Below are 25,125 nucleotides of genomic sequence, written 5' to 3' on the forward strand. Positions count from 1 at the left end.
ACAATACTCCCAAGTGTGATCTCCCTAAAACCTTGTATAATTGTAGCAAGATATTCTTGCTCCTGCACTCAAATCCCCTTGCAATGAAGGTCAACATACCATTTGCCACCTTAACTGCTGGCTGTATCTGCATGTTTGTTTTTCGTGACATTATAAGAAAACCTAAGTCATTTTGTATATCAGCACTTCCCACATAGTGGCTTTTAAAATGGGTTTTCAACCAATGTGGATTTAGCATTTATTCACATTATATTACATCTGCCATGTTCTTGCCCATTCAATCTGAATTGCCTTGAAGCTTCTCTGCATCCTCCTTGTAGTTCACAAACCCATCCAGTTTAATGTCATCTGCATTTTGGTTTTTCATCCAAGTCATTGATATACATTATGAATAACTGAGTCTGAAGCATTGATCCTCATGTGCCTTTCTAGTTGCAGCCTGCTACCTCAAAAAAAGACCCATTTATTCCTGTCTGTCAACTAATCTTCAATCCAATCCAATCCATTCCATTCCATTATCCCCAATACCATGAGCTTTAATTTTTATGCACCAATCTTCTCTAAGAGGCTTTCTGAAAATCCAAATACACAGCATCCATAAGTGTCTGGTTATCTATTCTAGTACTTAGAACTTTCAAGCTCTTGTAGGAATTTCAAATGTGATATCCCTTCCAGAAATTCATACTAATTTTGTCTAATCCTGTTGATGTTCTCCACATGTCCTTTATCTCATCCTTTATAATAGCCTCTAGCATTTTCCTTTTTATTGATGTTGGGCTAACCAGTCAGTGTTTTTTTTTGGTTTTTCTCAAACAGTTTTTAATTGGTGATTATATTTGCTACCCTCCAACCTGCGGGAGCAGTTCTTAATTTATGGCTTCTGGAAAACACTAACCAAGGCATCTATTATTTCTCAGCTACCTCTAGTATGCTGAGATGCAAATAACTAGAGTCTAGGAATATATTAACTTTCATTAACATTTCTCCAGCATTATTACCTGAGTAATGTTAATTTCTTTTAGTTCCTTACCTTCAGATTCTTGATTCCCTGACATTTCTCGAAAGTTTTGAGTCTTTAGCGAAGACAAGGCCAAAATATTGCTTTGCCATTTCCTTATTCCCAATTATGAATTTTCCTATTTCTGAGTGCTGGTTACCTGCATTTGACTGGCTTATCCTTATGTTTTTACATTTTTTGATTGCCCATTTCTAGCTACCAGCTTTCATGTATTTGTACAGTTTGGCCTTCTGTAGCAGATGGCCTTTTTGAGGATTTTGTGAATGACCCCCCTCCCCCTGCCCCCCAACCACCACCACCATGCTTCTGAGCTTATGGAATATGATTGACTGTATCTGAGTATTGAGTTATTTTGTGTGCCCTTTTTTTTGTGAGTAAGTCCACTCCTCAAAAAAGTTCTCCCCCTCTACATGGTGTATAATTTTAACAGCCAGGAATTTGCAGTTGCTATGACTTAGTTATTTCACTAATTCATAGGAACATAAGGAACTGAAATGAGTAGGTCATTTGCTGCTTTGTGTTTGCTTCACTTTTCAATTTGAATCTTTTTTCATAGTGCTATTTCCTTGTACTGACCCTGCATCCCTTAATTCCCTTGGTATCCAAAAATCTATAAATCTCTCTTAGACTTGCTTAGTGGCTGAACTGCCACAGCCCTCCTGGGTAAATAATTCTAAAGCTTTGCTGCCCTCCAAGCGAAGAAATTTCTACTAATCTCCAGTGCACTTCACATCCCAAGAAGGCAACTAATTTGTAATGTCATTGATAAGGGTCAATCATATTTTCTACATTGTGCCACCCTATTTGCTTGAAAATTTACTGTATTTTGTTACATTTGTTAACAAGGTAGTCAAAAATAATGCTGTGATGTTTTTTCCTCTTTAGGGTGGGTATGGGGAAACGTGTGAAATTTTAATCCAGCACCATCCCAGGCTCTTCCAAACACTTATCCAGATGACGCAGAACGAGGATATCAAGGAAAACATGGTAATGATTCTAATTTAACAAGACTGGTTATTAGTTTTAAATGTACTTGTTCAACTTAGAGGAGACTGAAATATGTGAATATGAGCAATCGTGGTCATATTATTCCATCCTGCGCCATCTGGTGTTACAATATGCAAGCTCAGTTCTGTTAAAAAAAAATTGGGGGAGATTTTAAAAACCAGGCCTTTTTCCCCAAAAACCTTGGCATATGCCCTTAAGTCATGGTGGTGATATTATTGAATGGTATTGGCCATGGTAGCAGATGTTAAATGTGATTTGTACTATGGGATTAATGAACTGTGTAATTTTTAAGCTTTCACTGATTTAGTATTCCACCATCTTGGAATCTTTGGTAATGTTTTGTCCTTGAAATTATAAATAGTATTGGATTAAATATTCAATGGTACTAAAGTTATATAAATTTTCTAACATTGTGCTTTTTAAAATTTATGCTATATTGTTTTATTAGTTCTTGCCCATCTTAAAAATGGAAACCTCATTGTTGCAATAGACATTTATTTTTCATCTCGCTGTAACTCAAGCTAAAGGTTTGCGAAAATAGTAAAAACTTTACTGCAATTGTTCTCAGTTAGGGAAACCTTCCTTTTTTTTTCTCATTTTTTTTCAGATCTTCCATTTAATTCTGTAACAAAGGAGGCTTGTTAAAATTTCACTTTAAGAAAAGCCCATCTTCAAAAATAATTGAGTTTTTGTCACTATGAAAAATGTTGAACATAGGAACAGGTGTCGGCCACTCAGGCTCTCAGACATGCCTGCAATTCAATGTGATTGTGGCTGATCTGCCCCAAGCCTCATCTTTTCTGTATCCAAATGGCCCTCAGTTCTCTGTTCTAAAAATGTATCTACTTTCTCATTAAATACATTCCACAACCCTTCTGGGGTAGAGAATTCCAGAGATTCACCACTACCTACAAAAAGTTCCTCCACACATCATTTTTAAACAACCACCCCCTGAATGTTGTAACTGGGTCTCCTTGTTTGAGATTCTCTGGCTAGTGGAAACACCTCGACATCTACAGTGTCACACCCAGTCAGGATCTCGTGTGTTTCAGTAAGATCACCCCTCTTCTTATCTCCAAAGAAATAGATTTAATTGCTTTTTGCTGCTTGTGATATGGTAACCCTGAATCAGCATAGTGAATCTCTTTGTACCGTCTCCAATGCCAGTATGATGTTCTTAAATTAGAGGACCAAAATTTTCATCGTACTCCAGGTGTGGCCTTGTGTGTGGTCTTGTGAGTGCCCTGTACAATTATAATACTTCCCTACTTCTAAACTCCAACCCTCTTGCAATAAATGCCCACGTGTTTTTTTGCAATCCTGCACTTTCTGCACCTGCCAGCTAACTTTTTGTGAATGCTGAGATACCGTTGTACTTTGCTCATCTGGAATCTTTCTTCATTTAGACAAAAGTCTGCCTTTTACTGAAGTGCATAATCTTGCACGTTCCCACATTAAACTCTATTTGCTATGATTTTGCCCACTCACTCAACCCAGTTGCAGAGCCCTAATATGCGCATCACAACATGCCCTCCCACCAATTTTTGTGCTGTTGTCAAACTTGGATACCTTGCACTCTGCCACATCCAGGTCATCATATAAATCATAATTGAGGCATTTCACTAGTTACATCTTTGCAGCTGGAAAAAAGACTCATTTATTTTGTCTCTATGTAATAACCAATCTTCAATCCATGCCAACACACTTGTCCTAATACCATGTGCTCTTATCTTGTACAACAGCCTTTTATGTGGCTTTTATTGTTGATGCTTTCTGAAAATTCAAATATACTCCATCTATTGTTTCCCCAAATCAACTCTTGTTATATCTTCAAAGAGTTTTAGCAAGTTTGTCAAACGAGATATACCTTTTGTAAAACTATTGACTAGGATTGATTACATTCAGCTTCTCCAAATAACCAGCCATTTATTTATTTAATTATAGACTCTAGCATCTTGCATAGGTGTTAACTAATAGGCCTATAGTTACCTGCTATTTATCTTACTCCCATGAACAATGAAGTCATATTTGCAGTTTTCCAGTCCTCTGGTACCTTCTTGGTAATGGGTTTTGAGAAACCTTAACTAACTCCTTCACTATTTCTGCAGCCAGTTCCTTTAAAACGCTCTGCAGGCCATTTGGACATGGTGGCTTGTCTTCCTTTAGTCCCATTAGTTTTTCTAATACCTTATCCCTTGTGATAGTGATTATTACAAGTTTTTCTAACTTGAGCTAATTCTAACTTTGAGTTTCTGGTGACTTTGCAGAAAACATCGTAAGAATTTTAGGCAATTAAAGTGACTAAAAGTTAGTTTTTGCATTTAGTTACGCCAGGTTCTTGAGCATTTATGCCCACAGAATGAGAACCAATATCAGAAGATCCTCACCAGTCTTGCTGAAGTTGCCACAACAAATGGCCACAAGTTGCTGAGGTGAGTTGAGATACTTTTTTAAAATCACAAGATACTTTATAACTTTAATTCTGATTTGCATAGTTCACTCATAACATTTGAAGGGTCTAATTAGTCAGAAATTGTATCCCTTCTGGGCTATTCGTCAAATTTTTCTTTCAAAGTTTCTTTATAATTTGGTTAAGCTGTGCACGTATGTCTGTGATAGTTGAGTGGTAATGTAATCATCCTAAGGCCCAATTCTGATGAAATCAATATGAAAGAATGGACCGTAGGGAGTGGTTTTGTATTGTAAACTGTTTTTTCAAAAATGTTTGAATGCCATGGAACATTTAGTTATAGGTATGTTTGAACAACAGTAAAGGTGATGGTGTACCCATATTTCTGAGTTTATTTGTAAGTCATTGTAGTAAGGGACCCAAAGGACATAGGCCTATCATTTGGAATTCTGTCACAAATTGGCCATTATTTGGTCTGACTGAACAATCTGCAATAATTAAAATATTTATTCATAATATTCATGTTGTTTTGCAAAACTTTTACAGACTGATAATAAATCCTCCTTATTTTCCTCAGTATATCAAGTAACTATGAAGCTCAGATGAAGAGTCTGTTGAAGATAGTGCGAATATTCTGTCATGTATTTCGCTTAGGCCCATCCTCTCCCAGTAATGGAAATGACATGGCTTACAATGGAAATAAAACTCCACGAAGCCAAGTTTTCAAGGTCAGAAAATTGTATGACGTTATTAGGAAGATTGAAGTAAAAGAGATGAATTTCACAAAGCATGCAAACATTAATCAGACATCTCTTGAAAAAGAAGTAAGTTTGGTTAACAGAGTATGTACATGTTTACAAGTCATGTGAAGCATAAAATCTTTAAATGAATAACTTTTACTTTCCCTCACCTGGGATATGCTACAAAGAACCTGCTGATTTCTTAAAATTCATTTAATTTTAATGTATGAAATTTTTCCAGTTTTCTAATATTAAACATCTTTAGTTTCATTAAGCTTTGAAGCAGTCTTCTAGTTGATATATTTCACATAAAGCATTGTTTTGCTCATGTTCTTAAAGTTATTGTTAAGTTAGTGCCTTGGGGTCTCCCCTTTCCTTGATATTAGAGCCCTGGCCTATGCTATTTATTTCAACATGACCTCTGGCATAGACTTCAGTTGGGAGCTTGGCTCCCAGAGGTTTGCAGTGGCTCAACATAGCACTGGGGCTTTCAGCATAGAGTTGGATTCACAGAAACCACTTTAGCTAGTGAGGCCTAGCGTCCAGAACCTATGGGCTGTTGAAGCCACCAGTGTGGTTGGGGTTCTTGAATGTTTGAATGTCATTTCGAGCAAAACTTGAAACTTGTTTTAAGTAAAGCTTTAAGTAAAAATTAGATTTTTTCGTGTATATAACAAAAGCTAATGTGTCATCGGACACACAAAATCATTTAAAATTGTTGAAGTTAACAAGCAATAAGAGCACAAAAACTTGCCCATTTCTCTGGAGCTGTGTTTGTGCCAGGTTTAACCTGGCATGAGCATAGGCAGATTTTCCAGCCAGAACTCTGAAATCTGAGAAATTTACTGAAGAATCCAGTAGAACAGGACAGGAGCAGCTGTCAGTACAGGCAGAAGGGGGCACAATACCACTGCTAATTTAGATCACCAGTGTTGCTAACCAGGAATTTCACAGGGCTATGCAGGTATGTACTTGCATCAGTGCTGATATTGGGGCTTCTCTTATTTTCTTCGTCTGCGCACTTTGGAATATTTTTTCTGCTTTTCTCTTCAATGTGCTGAGCTGAAATTGTCATCTGATTTTGTTCTAATATCAGATTTTCATTTGGACATTATTTTAAAGTAAGCTATTAATGAGAGGTGACCTCATTGGAAGGTACAATATTCATGCTGGGCTTGACTTGGAATGTTGTAGAGAACGTTCTAGTCTCTGAGGGGGAAACGAAAGAAACAGATTCAAAATATAGGTTAGGCAATTTGGGACTGAAACCAGGTGAAATTTCTTCATTAGAGATCATTCGAATTCTAGATACTAGAGGAATTGAGGGATTCAGGGGTAGGCCAGGAAAATTGTTGTGAAATCAAAAATCAGTCCTGGTTTTGAGTGGCAGAGCAGGCTTGAGAAGACAAATGGCCTCCTCTTTATATTCTTGTATAGAATTTTAGAAAAATATATTTCGGAATATTATAGGCTCAAGACCTTGTAAGGTGACTTGGGCACATAATCTTTAGTGGTACTTCACAGTGGTGCAGAGATTGCTACGATGTTTGAGGTGTTATCTTTTAGATCAGATGTTAAACTGAATCCCTGTCAGGCCTTGGGAAGGTGGGGGGGGGGGGTAGGCGGGGTAAGAAAAGATCCATGGCACTATTTTGAAGAACAGGATCCTCCTGTTATTGAGGGATAAATCTACAACATTAAAACAGAACATAACAGGAGTAGGCCAATTGGTCCCTTGAGCTTTGGTTGTTAATAAATAGTATGACGTCTTCACCTCAACAATGCCATTCCCTACTTTCCCTATACCCCTTACATACCTTGTAGTTCAATTGTCTATCTGCATCTGCCTTGAATATATTCAAAGAATCCACTTCCACAGCTAGAATAAAGAATTCCCAAGATTTCTGAGGGAATTTTTTTTATTTCCATCTGTAAAGAATGCCTCCTTATTCTGAAACTTTCCCCAGCAGTTCTAGATATCTCCACAAGGGGGAAAAATTCCTCAGTATCTGCTCTGTCAATCCCTCCCCCAGAATCGTGTATTTAATAACATCACCTCTCTTTCTTCTAACCTCAATAAAGGTCCAGCTGCTCAAACTCTTCAGACATCAATCCTTTTATTCCACGATTCCACCAAACAAGCCTTTTGTGCACTGACTCCAGTGCAAGTATATACTTAAATAAGATGGGATATCTTGATTAGTCACATGTACATCGATGCAGACAGTGAAATGCATCTTTTGCATAAAGTGTCTGGGGGCAGCCACAAGTGTCACCACGCTTCTGGCGCAGATTAAACCTGTACACTGTACTCCAGGTATAGGCTCACTAGTGCCCTATAAAGTTGCATCGAAACACCCCACTTACTGACTTTTGTACCTTTTGCAATAAAGGCCAACATTTCATTAGTTTTTCAGCTGTTCCTGCACGTCAACCCTTTGCGTTTCATGTGCTGGGAACCCAAAATGACTTTGTATTGGAACATTCTGCAGTTATTTACCTCGTTTCTGTTACTGGAACTTGAAATTGTGCAGAAAATTTATATTCCCTACATTAGGAACTTCAAAATCAGGGACTTCAAAAGTACTTAGCACATCCAAAAGAAATTTAACTAAGATTGTTAAAGGTGCTATACAGATGCAAGTCATTAAGATGAATGATTGGCAAACTTAATGGAGACTTTGCTTTTGGAGTTAAAGATGGTAACTCATGGTTTGTAATAAATTGTTGAATATAAATATGAATGCTGTCTCAGCGACCAAAGCATTTCCAATATTTGCTATGTGTATGTAAGTGTTGATATGTGCACATTTCTTTCCACTCATTGAACTTGCCTATCAGTTTTTTTAGGTGGATGGTAAATGAGCAGTATTGCACACTCTTGACATCCTAAGTACACTTGGCACTGTGGTTCAAGCCAGGTTGCCTATAATTGTACAAGAGAGTCAGACTATTGAAGGTAAAGACTTTTATAAGATGACTTGTATTTAAAACACAAAAATAGTGTAGACGGTAGGAAAGTAAGACGAACATAACTTCAAAGTCAAAGGTAAGCTTTAAGGAAAATATTTCTCCTATTTTCACCCTCACTCTTCTATCCTTCTTGCCCCGTTCCCTGTTTTTCTTGCTCTCCCTTTCAGCCCTTCTCTTTGCTCTAAGTTCCAGACAAATCTATTTCTCAATGTTTAGCAGTAAAAACTTAAAATCCCCACATAATATGTTAAACCTGGAGCATTCCATATGGCAGAGAACTGCAGGTTTTTGTTTTCCTGCTGTTTCATTTCTATGATGCAAGTTACTACAATCAGCATTTGATAGGACTGAAGTGGTTCCAGAAAATAGAATCAAGTATTCTATCTGGACGTTTACCATAATAAATCTTATTGGATTTGCAGAAAACTTCCATAATAAAGTGCATTTTTTTTAATAGTTTTTCACTTTTTTGCTTTTACAGCCATTGGAACTACTGTGGCATTCACTGGATGAGTGGTTAGTACTTATTGCTACAGAGTTGAAGAAAAATCAAGAAGACTCTGAAATGGATGCCAAAAATATTGCTTCCATTTTACTGAAGCAGAGAGCCCAAGAACAGAGAGGAGTAGTAAATGCTCAGACCCTTGACACTGTAAGAAAGGAAGTCTTGGAAAATCAACATGCCAGCTCAGAGAAACAGGAGGACGGTGAAGACCAGATACAGGATGCCAGTTCAGATGGTTTAGATGTAATTTCTATGACAGCAAATCGACTGAGTGCCGTGATCCAAGCCTTTTATATGTGTTGCTCCTGTCAGATGCCGCAGGGGTGAGGAGTCAAATTTTGGGTTAATTTTGGTCATAGCCTTAATGTTAACTTCATCCTCTGCTTGTATGGTCAAGTCACCTGAATGTGAACTGTATTACAACAAAGAAAGAGTAGCTGAAGTTGGTCATTTAGAAGATGAGACTGGGGAATTAATAAAAGAATATTGAGAAATGGCAGAGGTTCTAAATGGATTTTCACAGCAGAAGACACTAAAATATCCCAATGATAGATAATCAAGGGGCTTTTGTGAGGGAAGAAATTAAAACACTAGCAAAGTAGGCGAACTAATGGGATTAAAGGTCAATGAGTCCTCTGGACCTAATAGGCATTTTATTGTCCTGAAGGTAGTGGATGCATTGGTTGTAATCTCCCAAAATTTTATGGATTTTGGCAAGATGTCAGGAGATTGGGAAAACTATGCATGTGAGGCAAAGATTCAAGAAAGGAGGGACAGAAAGCATGAAACCATAGGCCAATTAGCCTAACATCTGCCGTTGGGGGAAAATGCAGGAATCTATTTTTTTTAAAGAGGTAATAGTAGGACATTTAGAAAATCATAAGACAAGCAAGCAGAGTCAACATAATTTTATGAGAAGGAAATAGTGTTTGACAAGCTTGCTGGAGTTCTTTAAGGATGTAATGAACAGGATGGATAAAGGAACAGTAGATAGAAAATATTTGGATATCCAGAAGGCATTTGATTAGGTGCTTTAAAAGGTTATCACATAAGATGCGAGTATACAGTTGGGAGCAATGTACTGGTATAGATAGGGAGTGGCTAACTACCAGAAAAGAGTTGGGATAAATGGATCATTTTTGGATTGGTAATCAGTGACATGTTGGGTGTCACAGGTCTTGATTATTTATAATCTACATTGAGGACTTGAATGAAGGGACTGAGTGTACAGCAGCCACGTTTACTGATGACAGAATAAGCTGTAGGAAGGGAACAGATCTTATTGAAACATAAGATTGAGGGAGATTGATAGTCTCCCACTTTGGACAAAAATGAAGTAACTTTGAAGGTCATGAATATTGTTAATTCTCCATTCCAGAAAGCTGTGGAGATAGAGTTGTCGAGTGTTTTCAAGGTAGAAATTGACAGATACTTCACCACAAGGGAGTTGAGGGATATGGTGAGAGAGTAGGAAAGTGGTGTTGTCCCTAAGGTCTGACTGAATGGTGGAACAAGCTTAAGGGGCAGATTAACTGCTTCTATTTCTTGTGTTTTTGCATTTGCATAATAGATGTGAAATAATACCTAGTGAGGACAACAAAACCAAGTTCCAGTTCAGAATAAAACCGGAGAATGCTGCAAGTACTCACCTGGCCAGATTTACAGCATCTGCAGTTTTTATTTGGAGTTTATTTTGTTTTCATTTCCACTTTTAGACAACTTTGAACTGAAATATATTGTATATGTAGTTATTACAGAATGAATGGGTTTGACCTTCAGTTAAGAATTGATTTTTTGAAATGAGGCAGCAACTATTTATATAAGTGGATTTAGAGCAGTGTTGGTTAGGCTCATTACAGAGGGAGGAATGATGTTATTGGAATAAATGCATGGTGGCAGAACTATTGATGGAAAAATCATGCAGAAGGTTGAGTTTTGAGAACATTCTATGTGAAAGTTCAGAAGGGTTTAAGAAGCAAGTTGGCAAGTTGAAGGGTGTGGAGAAAAGCCACAGGATTGCATTCTGAGAACTAACTATTCTAGAAAGTAAGTAACAAAGTTGTAAAGATCTCTGGAATAGTATACCCATTGGTGGTGCACTTGTAATTATGATCATAGAAGTTAACACCTATACATTAGGTATATTCAGTGTCTCTGAATTGTCTATAATTGAGAAGAAATACCCTTCTGTTGATTATTGCATGTACTAAAGACATTCAACTGGATCACATTGGATCTCCTTTGCATCTGATGGTAGTCCACTGCGCCTTGTGCATGGCCACATTTGTGTGGCTGCATAGCTTGGTATCCCATTGGTATTATTGTCTTGGCATGCTGTCACGCTTTTCGCTGGTTTCAAATGTCTTCGATCATGGAAAATGTGAAGTACCTTTTTGTTTTTACAGAATGACATCACCTCGCTTCATTGAATTTGTGTGTAGGCATGATGAAGTTTTGAAATGTTTTGTGACGAGGTGAGCAGATGTTTTCAGGTGTCTCCTTTGTTGTTTGCTTTATTGTAGTTACCTTTTTTAAAAATGTTATTTTTTGCTACAGAAACCCTATAATAATATTTGACCACTTTCACTTTCTTCTGGAGTGCCCTGAGTTGATGTCGAGATTCATGCATATCATCAAAGCACAGGTATTGGTTAATTTCTCAAAGTAAAAGTTGCCTCCAGTTTCTGAGTAAATTTACGAAATGTTAAGGTTTTATCAAGTTCAATTTCTGATCTTAAATGGCAGATTTGTGATGGCTGGTGCATTTAACTGCTTATTTTATATTGTCTTATTTTCTTGGGATTTCAGAAGATCAACTGAGATCATACTCTTAATTCCAATGCAGTTATTTTTCTTCAGTGATTAGTAATCTGTTTCTGGTGAAGGCAGGATTCAGTTTAGTTGCCATTCCATTTCTCTGCTTATAATATAAATCTCTGATATGAGCTAAAATTATTGCATTAAAGTACAGCCAGTGAATTATTCTGCAAATGATTGAAGATGGAAAGAAATGGCTGGCTGAAAATCTAGCCTCTAGTAAGATCATTTTCTTTGTTTTGTTCTTCCTCATCTTTGCCTTTTTCATTATCCTCTCCAGTTGTGAAGGCTATATCTTTATTCTTAACTTGTGTTGAGTAACGGGGAATAATGAACAATTGACTGAGGTCCAGTGTTAGATGACAACAGACGAAGAGATCATGGCCCTCCTGTTTTTATCTTAGGATTTTGACCTGTTGTCTATTTTTTTTCCTTGCTCTGAGATGGAGAATCAATGTTAATTATATTTTTCGTTCTCCTCATCTAGCCTTTCAAAGATAGATGTGAGTGGTTCTATGAACATCTTCATGCTAATCATCCTGATTCTGACATGGTGCACAGGCCCGTTAATGAAAATGATATATTGCTTGTTCACCGAGGTACACAAAGTTATTTATTTTGTCCATAGTGATGATTGTTAATTTGAAAATGTTACCTTTTGATTAAAATATTTTCTTCAGATGAAGATGAAGTGGCTAGTAATTGCTTTATCTTGGATCATGTCAGTTTGACACGGGTTTAAACCTTGAAAAATGCCATTCAATGAAGCCAAAAGAGCACATTGGTTCAAATTTTCCTTCAATATAATGTAAGGATTTCTTTGCTCAAAACTTAATTACAACATGCTAAATGGAAGGAAATTAGAATAAATTCCATAGCATGTAATTACTCAGGTTTACTTGCATTTACTAGATATAGGCAAATTAGTGATAGCTTATTGTGTCCAAGAGATGGAATGATTTGGAATGAGCTGCTAGAGGAAATGGTTGAGGCAGGTACATTAATAACATTTAAGAAACACTTGGATAGGTACTTGGAGGGGCAGGGCTTAGAGGGATATGGGCTGAATGCAGCAAATTGGGATGAGTTGGGTGGGCACTGTGGTCGGCACGGACTGATTAGGCTGAAGAGCCTGTATCAGTGCTGTATTGCTTTATGACTCTATCTTCTGATGAGTTGAGTTATCCCCAAACCAAGAGCAGCGCAGGTCTTTTGGCAGCTTCCCTGATTCAGTGATGACCCTTGTCCAATTTCGGGGATCCTTGTTTATGCAGGAATGCTTTCTCAGCAGGGTCTCCACCACCAGAAAACCTATGCTGTTGCCAAGGGAAGAATGAAATATTACACAGCTGGTAGCTGTATGAAGTGTAGAGAATGTAGGAAAATTTGCGTAATATTTTAAACAATGATAAAGGGATTTCATGCTAGGCCTTAAAGAATTGGCCACCTCTAGGCTCTGTACATCTAATATTTAAGATGCGTGGGATCCACAGTGACTTGGTCATTTGGATTCAGAATTGGCATGCCCATAGAAGACGGGTCTTATTCTGGCTGGAGGTCTGTGACTGGTGTTCTGCAGGGATCCGTATTGGGACCTCCGCTGTTTTTTTGATTATATATAAATGACTTGGATGAAAGCATGGATGGGTAAGTAAGTCTGCAGATGACACAAAGGTAGGTGGCAGTGTGTATAGTGTAGAAGATTGCCAAAGAATACAGCGGGATATAGATCAGTTACAGATGTGGGCGGAGAAATGGTAGATGCATTTCAATCTGGGCAAGTGTGAGGTGTTGCACTTTGGGAGATCAAATGTGAAAGGACAGTACACAGTTAATGACAGGACCCCTAATAGCATTGATGTACAAGAGGGATCTTGAGGTTTAAGTCCATAGTTCCCTGAAAGTAGTTGCATATGTTGATAAGGTGGTAAAGAAGGCGTATGGCATGCTTGGCTTTGGAGACAGTGCAGAAGAGATTACCAGGATGCTGCCTGGATTAGAGGACACGTGCTATAAATAGAGATTGTACAAACTGCAGTTGTTTTTTTTGGAGCGGTAGAGGCTCGGGGGAGACCTGATAGAAGTTCATCAGTTTATGAGAGGCATTGGTAGACCAGAGAGCCAGTATCTTTTTCCCAGAGGGCATGCACTTAAGGTGAGAAGAGGAAAGTTCAAAGGAGATGTGCGGGGCAAGTTGTTTCCCACAGAGTGGTGAGTGCCTGGAATGTGCTGCCAGGAGTGGTGGTGGAGGCAGACATGATAGAGGGATTTTAAAGGCTCTTAGCAAGAGAATGGATCGAGATGGACCATGTACAAGCAGAAGCAATTAGTTTAATTAGGCATCATTAGCTTAAGTAGTTTGGCACAACATTGTGGTCCGAAGGGCCTGTTCCTGTCCTGTGCTGTGCTGTATTGTTCTGTTCCATTTGTGTGCTGCCACTGCCCCTGGATATGCTGCCATTTCTCTTTTGGTAGTGAATGGGCGGTTGTAATGGTAAGAAGAGAAAATGGTTTCCATGCTCTTCCTCTATCATTCTTTATCTGATGGGTTGAGCAAGGTGGCAGGAAAATTGGTTCTTTTGATGGCATTGAAGTGAGTCTCCATACTTTCTTCTTTTGTTCTAACACATCTCTCAATTTTTTGATCCAGTAAGTGGCTATCAGAAGGTTATGTGTCCTGTATGGAGGAGGCAGAGTTGCTGAATATATTTAAGGCTGAGATGGGTTTTTTGTACTACAGTGAAATTGAAGTTTATGGGTTTCAAGTAAGGAAGTTGACCTTGAGACCAAGATAAGATTAGCTATTATTGAATGGTGGGGCAGCCTCCTGGGTCTGTACACCTAGCTACTATTCCTATTTCTTATGTATTTGAGTACTTTTGGCTGCTGAACTAGAAGTCTGAAATAAAAGCAGAAATGCTGGAAACACTCAACAGGTCAGCCAACATATGCAGAAAAGGAAATAGAGGTAACATTTTGGGTTGAAGACCCTTTATCAGAAGTGGGAAACTGAGAAAGCAAGTTGGCTTTAAGTTGTAGAGAGGTTGCAGAAGGGATGGACAGGATAAAGGGAATGTCGCTGAAAGGCCGGGACAACGATTAGGTTACTGTGATATTTTCAATGTCTAATCAAATACAGAAAGTAAAATAAAAATGGGGAAAAAAAGAGAGAGAGGAACCTTTTTTGGATCTCCTAACAGTAATTTAAACCTGAAGATGTTAGGCTCTTCTGTGGTGAAGGTTAATTTTTCAATATCAAGGAGTTATTTTGAAATAATTAAGGCTTCACTGGATACCTACCATAGATTTGGCAAGCTCTAACATTCTCTGAGACACAAGAAATTCTGTAGATGCTGGAATCTGGAGCAATACAAAAAAGTGCTGGAGGAACTCAGCAGGTCAGGCAGCATCCATAGAGGGAAATAAACAGTCAATGTTTTGGGCTGAGACCCTAACATTCTCTAATTTGCTCATTGAATATTTGTTGGTACAGCAACAAAGCTATTTAATATATTTAAACATTAAACTGAGCAACAATATATTGTTATCATGTACCTTTAGGCAAAGCAGGGAATTTCTGACATCTTCCCGAACTTTTGTGTTTTAATGGTGTGTGCTTTTTTTGCTGGAGATTGCTGCCGATCACGTAAATAGTTGCTTGCGCATGCATCACCAAAAAAACCCAAAACCTCACAGGAGATGTAGGTGTGTAAAATTAATAACCCAGATCAAAATTCAGAAGGCTATTTTGAGTTTGCTCTATACTTCATGTGGATTATCATATTTCCTTGTAACATTGGAGGCCATTTGGTCTATGGTATTTAAGCTGGCTCTCAAAGCTATTCCATCAATCTCATTCCCCCTTGCGTAAATAAAACTACAAAGAAAAATATTAAATATGATTGTTTTGCAGTTTGAACAGATACTTGTGGAGAGTTTCCTTGGAGGATAAACTTGTACTCCAATTTCCCTTGCTGAGAAAAAAAAATGATGGTATTAGAACTTCGAAAGATTTCTTACTGTGTAATTGGCTGCTTTGAGTGACTGAGAAAATAGAGTGCCAAAGGTCTGTTAATCATATAGTTTAATTATAAGTTTGGGAATAACCTGTGTATAAGGAGGATGTGCAGACTATCACATCCAGCAGTGCTCATCATAATTTGCTGTGTTGATCGCATCTATTTCCTTACTCTTTGGAAAATGCAATAATAACGCAGGTTCTCTTTTTGTAGATTCAATTTTCCAGAGTAGCTGTGAGGTTGTTTCAAAAGCAAGCTATGAAAAATTGAAGCAAGGTGTTGCTGTCCGTTTTCATGGAGAAGAAGGGATGGTATGTGTTATTTCCCTTTCAGAATAGTTAAGGATTTAAGTAATTTCTGGCACCTATGTAATACTACATGTTTTAAAATAATTTTTCCAAAGTGATCAAATTGTAGTATAATTTTAATGTCATCAGTGAGATTGTAATATTTAAATCAATATTCTGTTTGTTTTCAATTAAGATTACCATTTAAATTTCATGCACTGAAATTTCTGAAAGGCTTTGAGAAACTTGATATTTGTGTTGGATCAGTTCATTTTCCTAATTGTTTTCAATATTATTGCAAAAGCAATCAAGTCACATGCCATGGAAATAGGCCCTTTGGTCCACCATGTCCATGCTAACCATCAAATAGCCATGTATACTAATCCTTGTTACAAATATTTGGTTGGTAGCATTCTATGCCCTGGCGATTCAGGACTTATCTGTACAATAAAATGTTGAGAGTACCTGCTACGATTTCAGACAGTGTGTTCCTGACTCCAGCCATCCTTTTCCTCAGATCCCCTCTAGGTCCCCTACCCCGTAACCCATGCCATCTGGTTTTAGACATTTTGCTACAGGGAAAAGTTTTCTATTATATACCTTATCTAAGTCCCTTAGTTTTGTACACCTCTGTTTTGGACCCACTCCTCCAAGCAAACTTTTGCAAAGCAGATAGGTTACATTCTATTTTATAAATGTATAATACATTGATTCTAATTTAATTCCAGTGGAGAAGTTTTGTTAAAGCTATTCAGACAAATGGCAAACATAAATACAAGATAAAGAAATTCATTGACTCTGCGACACCTGAGAGAGATCTGACCAATATGAAAAAACAATTTAAAAAAGATAACATTAGAAAAGTTTAAACATTTGTTTGCATTGGCCTGCTTTACAAGTAGATTGATTTTGCTTGCTGTGACTGCAGGCTTGCAAAATACTTGTCTATTTTTAATGTCAAATGAATCTTTCTCGATAGGATGCGAGTTGGCACCTGAAATTTCCAGGATATTTTTGAGCCCCAGTTCTCTGGAAAAGTCCTGGATGGAAGATTTGGTAGTGGTTAGGACAAGGGAGGAGAGAGTACAGGCCCTCCCTGGGTTATGAACGACTGACTTATAGACATCTGTACATACGAGCGAGCTTCCATAAATATTAAATTCAAATGAGAACCAAGCTTTTTTTTAAAAGAAAACCTGTTTACATGTAACCTCCCTACAGTAATCAGACACCATTGTATCTGAAGAGCGAGGCCGCCAGCTTAATGGGGGGAGGCCACTTCAGAGAGTTGCTTTGGAAATTGACAAGCAGTCATTTCTGTGGATACTTAGATATCTAAGATTTCTTTATTAGTCACATGTACATTGAAACACACAGTGAAATACATCTTTTGTGTAGAGTGTTCTGCGGGCAGCCGCAAGTGTCGCCACACTTCCGGTGCCAACGTAGTATGCCCACAACTTCTTAACCTGTACATCTTTGGAATGTGGGAGGAAACCAGAGCACCCGGAGGAAACCCATGCAGACATGGGGAGAACATACAAACTCCTTACAGACAGTGGCTGGAATTGAACCCGGGTCGCTGGCACTGTAAAGTGTTATGCTAACCCCTACACTACCGTGCCTGCCTTCTGCAAAGACACTCTATTAAACAATGTAACATGGGACATCCTCATTCTGTAGCATTGTAACTTGGCAGGGGAAGGCAAATAAATACTCATGTTAATTAGCCCTCATCAACACCATTCATTACACTACCGTGGAGGTATGTTTACAGTATTGAGTGATTGTGTATTTTCTGACCTGTGGACAAAATTGACTTGTAGATGTCTGTAAAAACAGAACCCCTTTGTAACCCGAGGATGGCGTATATAGGTTGAAGAATAAACAATTCAAGGGCTGTGGAGTAGGGTTAACTTAAAATCAGTTTTTTAGCTGGCATGGGCACAGTGGGATGAATGATCGTTTTCTCTGCCATAAATGTCTGATTTCTAAATCACAATGCTATTGCAAGTTATTGTGATCTTTTCTAAATAGTATTGAAAAGACCTTCGATTGCTTCGACTGAGAGATGCATTTGGGGGCATGGTTTGATGAAAGGGGAATGGGGAAGAAAGAACTAGAGTTTCGACTGTTAAATGTTCCCTTTGAATTCTTTCCATTTTGGCATGCAGGGCCAAGGAGTGGTGCGTGAATGGTTCGACATTCTCTCCAGTGAAATAATTAACCCAGACTATGCACTCTTCACTCAGTCAGCTGACGGTATGTGTTTCTGGTACACTTGAAGAAACTGCTTTTATGATTCATTGTCTGTTTGAGATCTTTAAAGTCTCAACCTTTTCATTTTGTTTGTATCTTCAAAATTGTCGATGGATATTGTAATCTAAACTAAGTTTTGAATACAAGTTCTTTGAGTATATATTTACTCTATCAATTGAATCAAGGAAGTAAGTTACTTAACGTAGATCTTTTTTTCTTAGGAACCACTTTCCAGCCGAACAGCAATTCCTCAGTGAATCCAGACCACTTGAATTATTTCCGGTTTGCAGGGCAAATTCTAGGTTTAGCACTTTATCACCGACAGCTGGTTAACATTTACTTTACACGTTCATTCTACAAACATATACTTGGTAAGAATTGTTTTGTTTGGAAGTTCATTTTTTAATTTGAACTATTCTTTGGTTTTCAAGAATAGCAATTCATGGATGGGAAGCTAAACATCAACGACTTGTGTTCCTTTGGTTTGGGATCACATGTCTGTGTGATGAAAGCACAGGCTATCCCCAATGAAAATGGGAACGTAAATGAAGAAATGGACATAGTGTTTGAGGTTGACGAAAGCTGCCTTTGTAAAGAGCAGTAAAAATTTGATTTTATCTGGAACATAAAATAATATCTCAAGGTTTTTCATAGAACCATAACTTGATGTTGAACCCAAAAAAAAGTGGCCAAAATCTTGTTCAAAAGAGATTTTAATGAAGCTACTGTGGGATTTGGGAAGGGCAGAAAACTTGAGGGGGAAATTCCAGGGGATGATTGATGGACTGCATAAGAGACTATATAGGTATGTTAATGCCTTTTGATCTTGAATGCAAAAGTCCTCCCTTATGTTCAGCAGAGGTGAGGGTGTAGAAGACGGGCATCTGAACAAATTATTTGTAGCAAAAAAGTTGAGAGATTAAAGACCATACAAAAGATGTATTTGAATGTTATTATTGCAAAATACTTAATTTTAATGATAAGATCACCACTAATTCATTTGGCCTTTTGTAAATGGAGTGTTGATCTATGACCATCTGTTTGCATTAAGACCATAAGGCTGAGGAGCAGAATTAGGCCATTTGGCCCATTGAGTCTGCTCTGCCATTCTCCTGCCTTCTCCCTGTAATCTTTGACGCCATTACTGACCAAGAACCTAGCAACCTCCGCTTTAAATGTACCCAGTGACTTGGCCTCCACAGCAGTCTGTGGTAATGAATTCCACAGATTCACCACCCTCTGGCTAAAGAAATTCCTCTTCATCTGTGTTCCAAAGGGATATCCTTCTATTCTGAGGCTGTGTCCTCTGGCCCTAGACTCTCCCACTATGGAAACATCCTCTCCACATCTACTCTATCCAGGCCTTGCAATATTTGGTAGGTTTCAATGAGATTCCTCCCCTCTTTCTCCGCCCCCCCCCCCCCCCCCCCCCCCCCCCACCCCCCACCATCCTTCTGAACTCCAGCGAGTACAGGCCCAGAGCCATTGAATGCTCCTCAAATGTTAACCTTTTCATCCCTGGGGTCACGTAAACATCCTCTGGACCCTCTCCAATGCCAGCACATCCTTCCTTAGATATGGGGCCCAAAACTGCTCACAATACTCCAAATGTGGTCTGACCAACGCCTTATAAAGCCTGAGCATTACATCCTTGCTTTTATATTCTAGTCCTCTTGAAATGAATGCTAACATTGCATTTGCTTTCCTTACTACCAACTCAACTTGCAAGTTAACATTTAGGGAATTCTTTGCCCATTCTCCCAACCTGTCCAAGTCCTTCTGCAGACTCCCTGCTTCCTCAACACAACCTGCCCCTCCACCTATCTTTGTACCATCCGCAAACCTGGTACAAAGCCATCAATTCTGTCATCAAGATCATTAACATATAACATGAAAAGTAGCAGACACAACACTGACCCCTGTGGCACACCACTGGTCACCAGCAGCCAACCAGAAAAAGCTCCCTTTATTCCCACTCTTTGCCTTCTGCCAGTCAGCCAATCTTTTATCCATGTTAGTACCTTTCCCGTAATACCACAGGCTTCTATCTTGTTTAGCAGCCTCACGTGGGGCACCTTGTCAAAGGCCTTCTGAAAATCCAAGTAAGCAACATCCACTGACTCTCTTTTGTCTATCCTGGCTGTTACTTCCTCAAAGAATTCCAACAGATTTGTCAGGCAAGATCTTCCCTTAAGGAAACCATGCTGACTTTGGCCTATTTTATCATGTGCTTCCAAGTACCCCAAACCTCATCCTTAATAATGGACTTTAACATCTTACCAACCACTGAAGTCAGGCTAACCGGCCTATAATTTCCTGTCTTTTGCCTCCCTCTCTTCTTAAAGAATGGAGTGACATTTGCAATTTTCCAGTCCTCCAGAACCATTCTTGACTCTAATGATTCCTGAAAGATCACTACTAATGCCTTCACAATCTCTTCTGCTACCTCTTTCAGAACCCTGGGGTGTAGTCCATCCAGTCCAGGTGACTTATCCACCTTCAGGCTTTTCAGCTTCCCAAGCACCTTCAGACTTTTCAGCTTCCTAAGCACCTTCTCCTTAGTAATAGTGACTACACTCACTTCTGCCCCTTGACTGTCTCGAATGTCTGACGCAAAATACTTATTCACTTCATCTTCCATATCTTTGTTCCTCATTACTACCTCTCCAGCCTCATTTTCCAGTGGTCTGATGTCCACTCTTGCCTCTCTTACTCTTTATATATCTGAAAACTTTCGGGTATCCTCTTTTAAATTATTGTCTAACTTGCCTTCATATTTCATTTTTTCCCCCACTTATTGCCTTTTTAGTTGCCTTCTGTTGGTTTGTAAAAGTTTCCCAATCCTCCAGCTTCCCATTAATTTTTGCAATATTGTATGCCCTCTCTTATGCTTTTATGCTGTCTTTGACATCCTTTGTTAACCACCGTTGCCTCATCCTCCCTTTAGAACGCTGCTGCGTCTTTGAGATGAGCTGATCCTGTGTCTTTTGAATTACTCCCAGAAACTCCTGCCACCGTCATCCCTGCTAGGGTCCACTTCCAATCAACTTTGGCCAGCTCCTCTCTCATGTCTCTGTAGTTAGCTGTAATACCAATACATCCAATTTTAGCTTCTCCCTCTCAAACTGAAGTATGAATTCTGTCAAATTATGATCACTGCCTCCTAAGGGTTCTTTTACCTTAAGCTCCCTAATCAAATCTGGTTCATTGCACAACATCAAATCCAGAATTGCCTTTTCCCTGGTGGGCTCGACCACAAGCTGCTCTAAAAAGCCGTCTTGTAGGGATACTTCAAATTCCTTCTCTTGGAATCCAGTGCCAACCTGACTTTCCCAATCTACCTGCATATTGAAATCCCCCATGACCACCATAACATTGTCCTTTTTACATGCCTTTTCTATTTCCTGTTATAATTTGAACCCACATCCTGGCTATTTTTTTGAACACCTATGTATAATTCCCATCAGGGTCTTTTTACCCTTGCAGTTTCTTAACTCTACCCACAAGGATTCTACATATTTTGATCCTATGTCACTTCTCGCTAAGGATTTGATTTCATTTTTTACCAACAGGGCCACCCCACCCTCTCTGCCCACTTGCCTGTCTTTTTGATAGGATGTGTGTCCTTGGGTGTTTAGCTCCCAGCTGTGATCTTCTTTCAGCTTCTACCTGCCAATTTCTAACTGCGCTATAAGCTCATCTACCTTATTTCGCATTCTCATGGTCCAGTTGGAATATTGTCAGGAGGAGGAAGTGAGAAGCAAATGAAGATAAAGGAAAATTACAATGTTACATTTAGCAATGGCAGATGAAAAGAATTGACTATTAACCAACAAGCAGGGTGGCTGAAAAACTTGAGCAATCCTTGGTTGTGCTTGAAAATAATTCCAGAAGTGAAGTGTGGCTTAAGAGCTGGGAATTGAATGTATGTACAAGGATTTAGTTTAAGCAGGATTCATAACTAGATTTTCATATTTACATTGGAGTCATAGCATTTGGTGGTTTAAAGATTGTCCTGTTGTGTATAATGTTTTTCAGGTATCCCTGTAAATTACCAAGATGTGGCATCCATTGACCCAGAGTACGCCAAGAACCTTCAGTGGATTTTGGACAATGATATTAGTGATCTGGGCCTGGAACTTACTTTTTCTGTAGAGACTGATGTATTTGGTGCAATGGAAGAAGTGCCTTTAAAACCAGGGGGCATAAGTATACTTGTCACACAGGAAAATAAGGTAAGTTAGCTTTGATAACGTTTCTTCCTCTTCATATGTGGCAACCTGTCATACTTTTGCCTATCATACTTGGCCATTAATTCTATTGGGGTTGCTGTGGTCTTGTGGCTGGCAAAGTTTTGTGATCAGCAAAGAGTTTTTGGTCAGCATCTGGATTCCAGAATTTACAGTTTCGCAATATCAGTGAATACTTTTTCGTTTGAGAAGGGGCTTTGGAATCTCGGCTTAGTATCATAGGGCAACAAACAGATTCTGACCAGATAATACTGAATATAACCACCAACAAATCAATGATTTGGTCAAACATGAGGTAGTTCATTTACTTGCCAAACCACTTGGACCTTGTTAAGGTTTTGATGGTTTGATTTTTATTTTCCTTTTAATCTGCCACACTGTTGGCACTTAGATGATGGGACTGAAAAATCATGTGTTCTTGTTTGCTGCCATCGTGAGCTGTGCAGGTAGAAGCATTAAATTAAAAAGAGATTAGTGAATGAGCAAACAGCAAAAAATCTAGCGGATGGATTTCACCTTAAGAAAAAGTGTTTATCCATTTTGGACCTAAAAAGTATTGAACGGAGTACCATCTAAGAGTACTATCTAAAACTGTTTTAAAAGCTCTGCAATTTTTTGAATTTGATTCTTTCTTTAATATGTTTTTGGATTTGGCAGATTGTGTACTTTTATTTAGGCACAGCCATATTTTGGTGCAGGGAATTGTCATTTCATTAAAGAATCATTTATGTCTTGAGAAACTTAAATTGGATTCATTAGTCTTAAAGCTATGTTCTTTGCTGCCTACTTTTGCTTTAAATTTGCATTCAAGTTATCACGAAGTGCAGTTTTTTCTAACACTTGGAAGTTTGAATGCTCTAGTCATTTTGTGAGTTTTTCTCAGTGGTGAACCATCAATGTGATGGGAAAAGAGTGACTTTAGGTAAAAACACTGCTCCATCTTTTGCTACTCGTTATTTGCATTTGCTGAACCTTGGGTCAGAATAAGCTGACTCTGAATGAATCAGTTTTTAATTTTCAATTTTTAACCCTGCATGCTGCTTGCTTGTGATTTAAAGCCAATCCAATTTCAGTTCCTGATGATGCATGTTATATTATTGAAAATATACATCACAAATTAACAGCATGTTTTGTATTGCACACTTAATTTTGTGATGGCAAGTAGAAACTTACAGGACTAGATTAATTTTTTAAATAAATCAATCCAAAATATCACCTGGGCCAAACTGTTACAGAATGGTCTGCTATTTGTATAAATTAAAAACTGTTTCTGACAACTTGGTTTCAAAATTGGAAATGTGATATTTACCACTGCCTATTTGAAATATGATATGTTAAAATGCCAATAATATTTTAATCACGAGTATGAGATGTGTGAGAAGGCAGAAAACAAGGCATCTTTTTTGAACATGTTCAGAATTTCCCAAATTCTTGGAGATCATATAGTTTTATGAAGAGTGTGCATCTGGGGAGATGTTTTCTCTTCAGTAAAATACCTCTAATATACCTCTGCTTTTGAATGCTTTTGCAGTTATACTGGGTGCTGAACAAAGCAAACTTTCACAAACCTGTTCTGTTGCTTGATTCAATGACAAGTATATTTTGTCCCCACGTCCCTCCACCACAAAATCTGAATCCCACAATCTAAAAGTTCAGGAAGGGACAAGTTTTGATACTGTTGATGAATCCCTTTTTAAGTTATTAATACCAGCATTTTGTCTTTTGCTGCAGTATTGATCCATTAATAAGGCAACAGGACTAGTTGTAATGATTAAAAGATAAATGTAAGGAGCTAATGTGTAAATGTCCCATTTTTACTGATTTCTGCATGTATTATTTCAGCTAATGGAGTTCCAATTTGTAGAACACTAAATAGCTACCCTTTATTTGTAGGCTGAGTATGTCCAACTGGTTACCGAATTACGAATGACTCGTGCTATTCAGCCTCAGATAAATGCATTTTTGCAAGGCTTTCACCTATTCATCCCACCATCCCTCGTTCAGCTCTTTGACGAATATGAACTGGTAAGTGCATGTTGTGTCTGCAACGTATTAAGCCATGGTGATGATTAATATAGTAATATGCATAGGTGATTAAGGAGTGGAAGAAGGAAAGAGCAAGAAATACTTAAGATGATCATGTATCCCCCTCCACCTCAAGCTGCTTTCACAGTACAGCCATTCCCCTCTTTATTTTTGGAAGGGATGCATTCTTGGAAGACATGTTAAGCAAAATTTAGTAATTTGTCAAGACTGAGTGAAATGTATTCATATGCACAAAGAATGGTGTGCTATTCATTACAGCCAAAGCTACCTTTGTAAAGTTCAAATTTAAGAACTGCCAGCCAAAGTTTTACAAGGCCCACCCGGTGCCATGTGTTGTGGGCCCAAAGGTTGAAGAAGAACTTGACCACCTACAGAGAGCGAAGGTGATAGAGCTGGTGTAGTACTCAGAGTGGGTGGCTCTGATCGTACCTGTCCTCCAGTCTGATGGATCAGTGCGCATCTGCGGTGACTACAAACTGACCGCAAACCCTGCAACAAGACTGAATGCATATCCACTGCCAGGGATTGAGGACTTGTATGCATCCCTGACGGGAGGCCAACAGTTCTCAATGCTAGACCTGAAACACAGCTACAATGAAGTCACCCTGGATGAAGCTTCTAGGGATGTTATGACAATCAATGCACGCAGATGCCTATTTTGGTACAAGCGGCTGCCTTTTGGAGTGAGTTCTGCACCTGGACTATTCCAATGCCTTATTGATAATTTAGTGAAGGATATTCCTCATGTCTGTGCATATCTTGATGATATTTTAATAACCAGTGCATCAGAGTC

The 25,125-nt window shown here is 38.5% G+C and overlaps 1 protein-coding gene across 2 annotated transcripts in view; it reads left to right on the forward strand.

Moving 5' to 3' along the window:
* Positions 1 to 25,125, forward strand: part of hace1 (HECT domain and ankyrin repeat containing E3 ubiquitin protein ligase 1) — a 72,172-nt gene that overhangs the window by 32,933 nt on the left and 14,114 nt on the right. The window contains exons 9-20 of one of the 2 annotated variants that reach the window (XM_052024490.1): positions 1,904 to 2,005; positions 4,352 to 4,458; positions 5,014 to 5,164; positions 8,631 to 8,977; positions 11,060 to 11,128; positions 11,211 to 11,298; positions 11,959 to 12,070; positions 15,704 to 15,801; positions 17,952 to 18,039; positions 18,258 to 18,407; positions 22,075 to 22,271; positions 24,180 to 24,311. In XM_052024490.1, the coding sequence (XP_051880450.1) occupies positions 1,904 to 2,005; positions 4,352 to 4,458; positions 5,014 to 5,164; positions 8,631 to 8,977; positions 11,060 to 11,128; positions 11,211 to 11,298; positions 11,959 to 12,070; positions 15,704 to 15,801; positions 17,952 to 18,039; positions 18,258 to 18,407; positions 22,075 to 22,271; positions 24,180 to 24,311 (1,641 nt within the window). Of the gene's footprint in view, positions 1 to 1,903; positions 2,006 to 4,351; positions 4,459 to 5,013; positions 5,261 to 8,630; positions 8,978 to 11,059; positions 11,129 to 11,210; positions 11,299 to 11,958; positions 12,071 to 15,703; positions 15,802 to 17,951; positions 18,040 to 18,257; positions 18,408 to 22,074; positions 22,272 to 24,179; positions 24,312 to 25,125 lie in introns of both variants that reach the window. The other variant, XM_052024489.1, reaches the window with a different exon arrangement.

This window comes from Pristis pectinata, chromosome 10 (genome assembly GCF_009764475.1).
Source record: "Pristis pectinata isolate sPriPec2 chromosome 10, sPriPec2.1.pri, whole genome shotgun sequence".
In the NCBI taxonomy this organism is placed as follows: Eukaryota; Metazoa; Chordata; class Chondrichthyes; order Rhinopristiformes; family Pristidae; genus Pristis; species Pristis pectinata.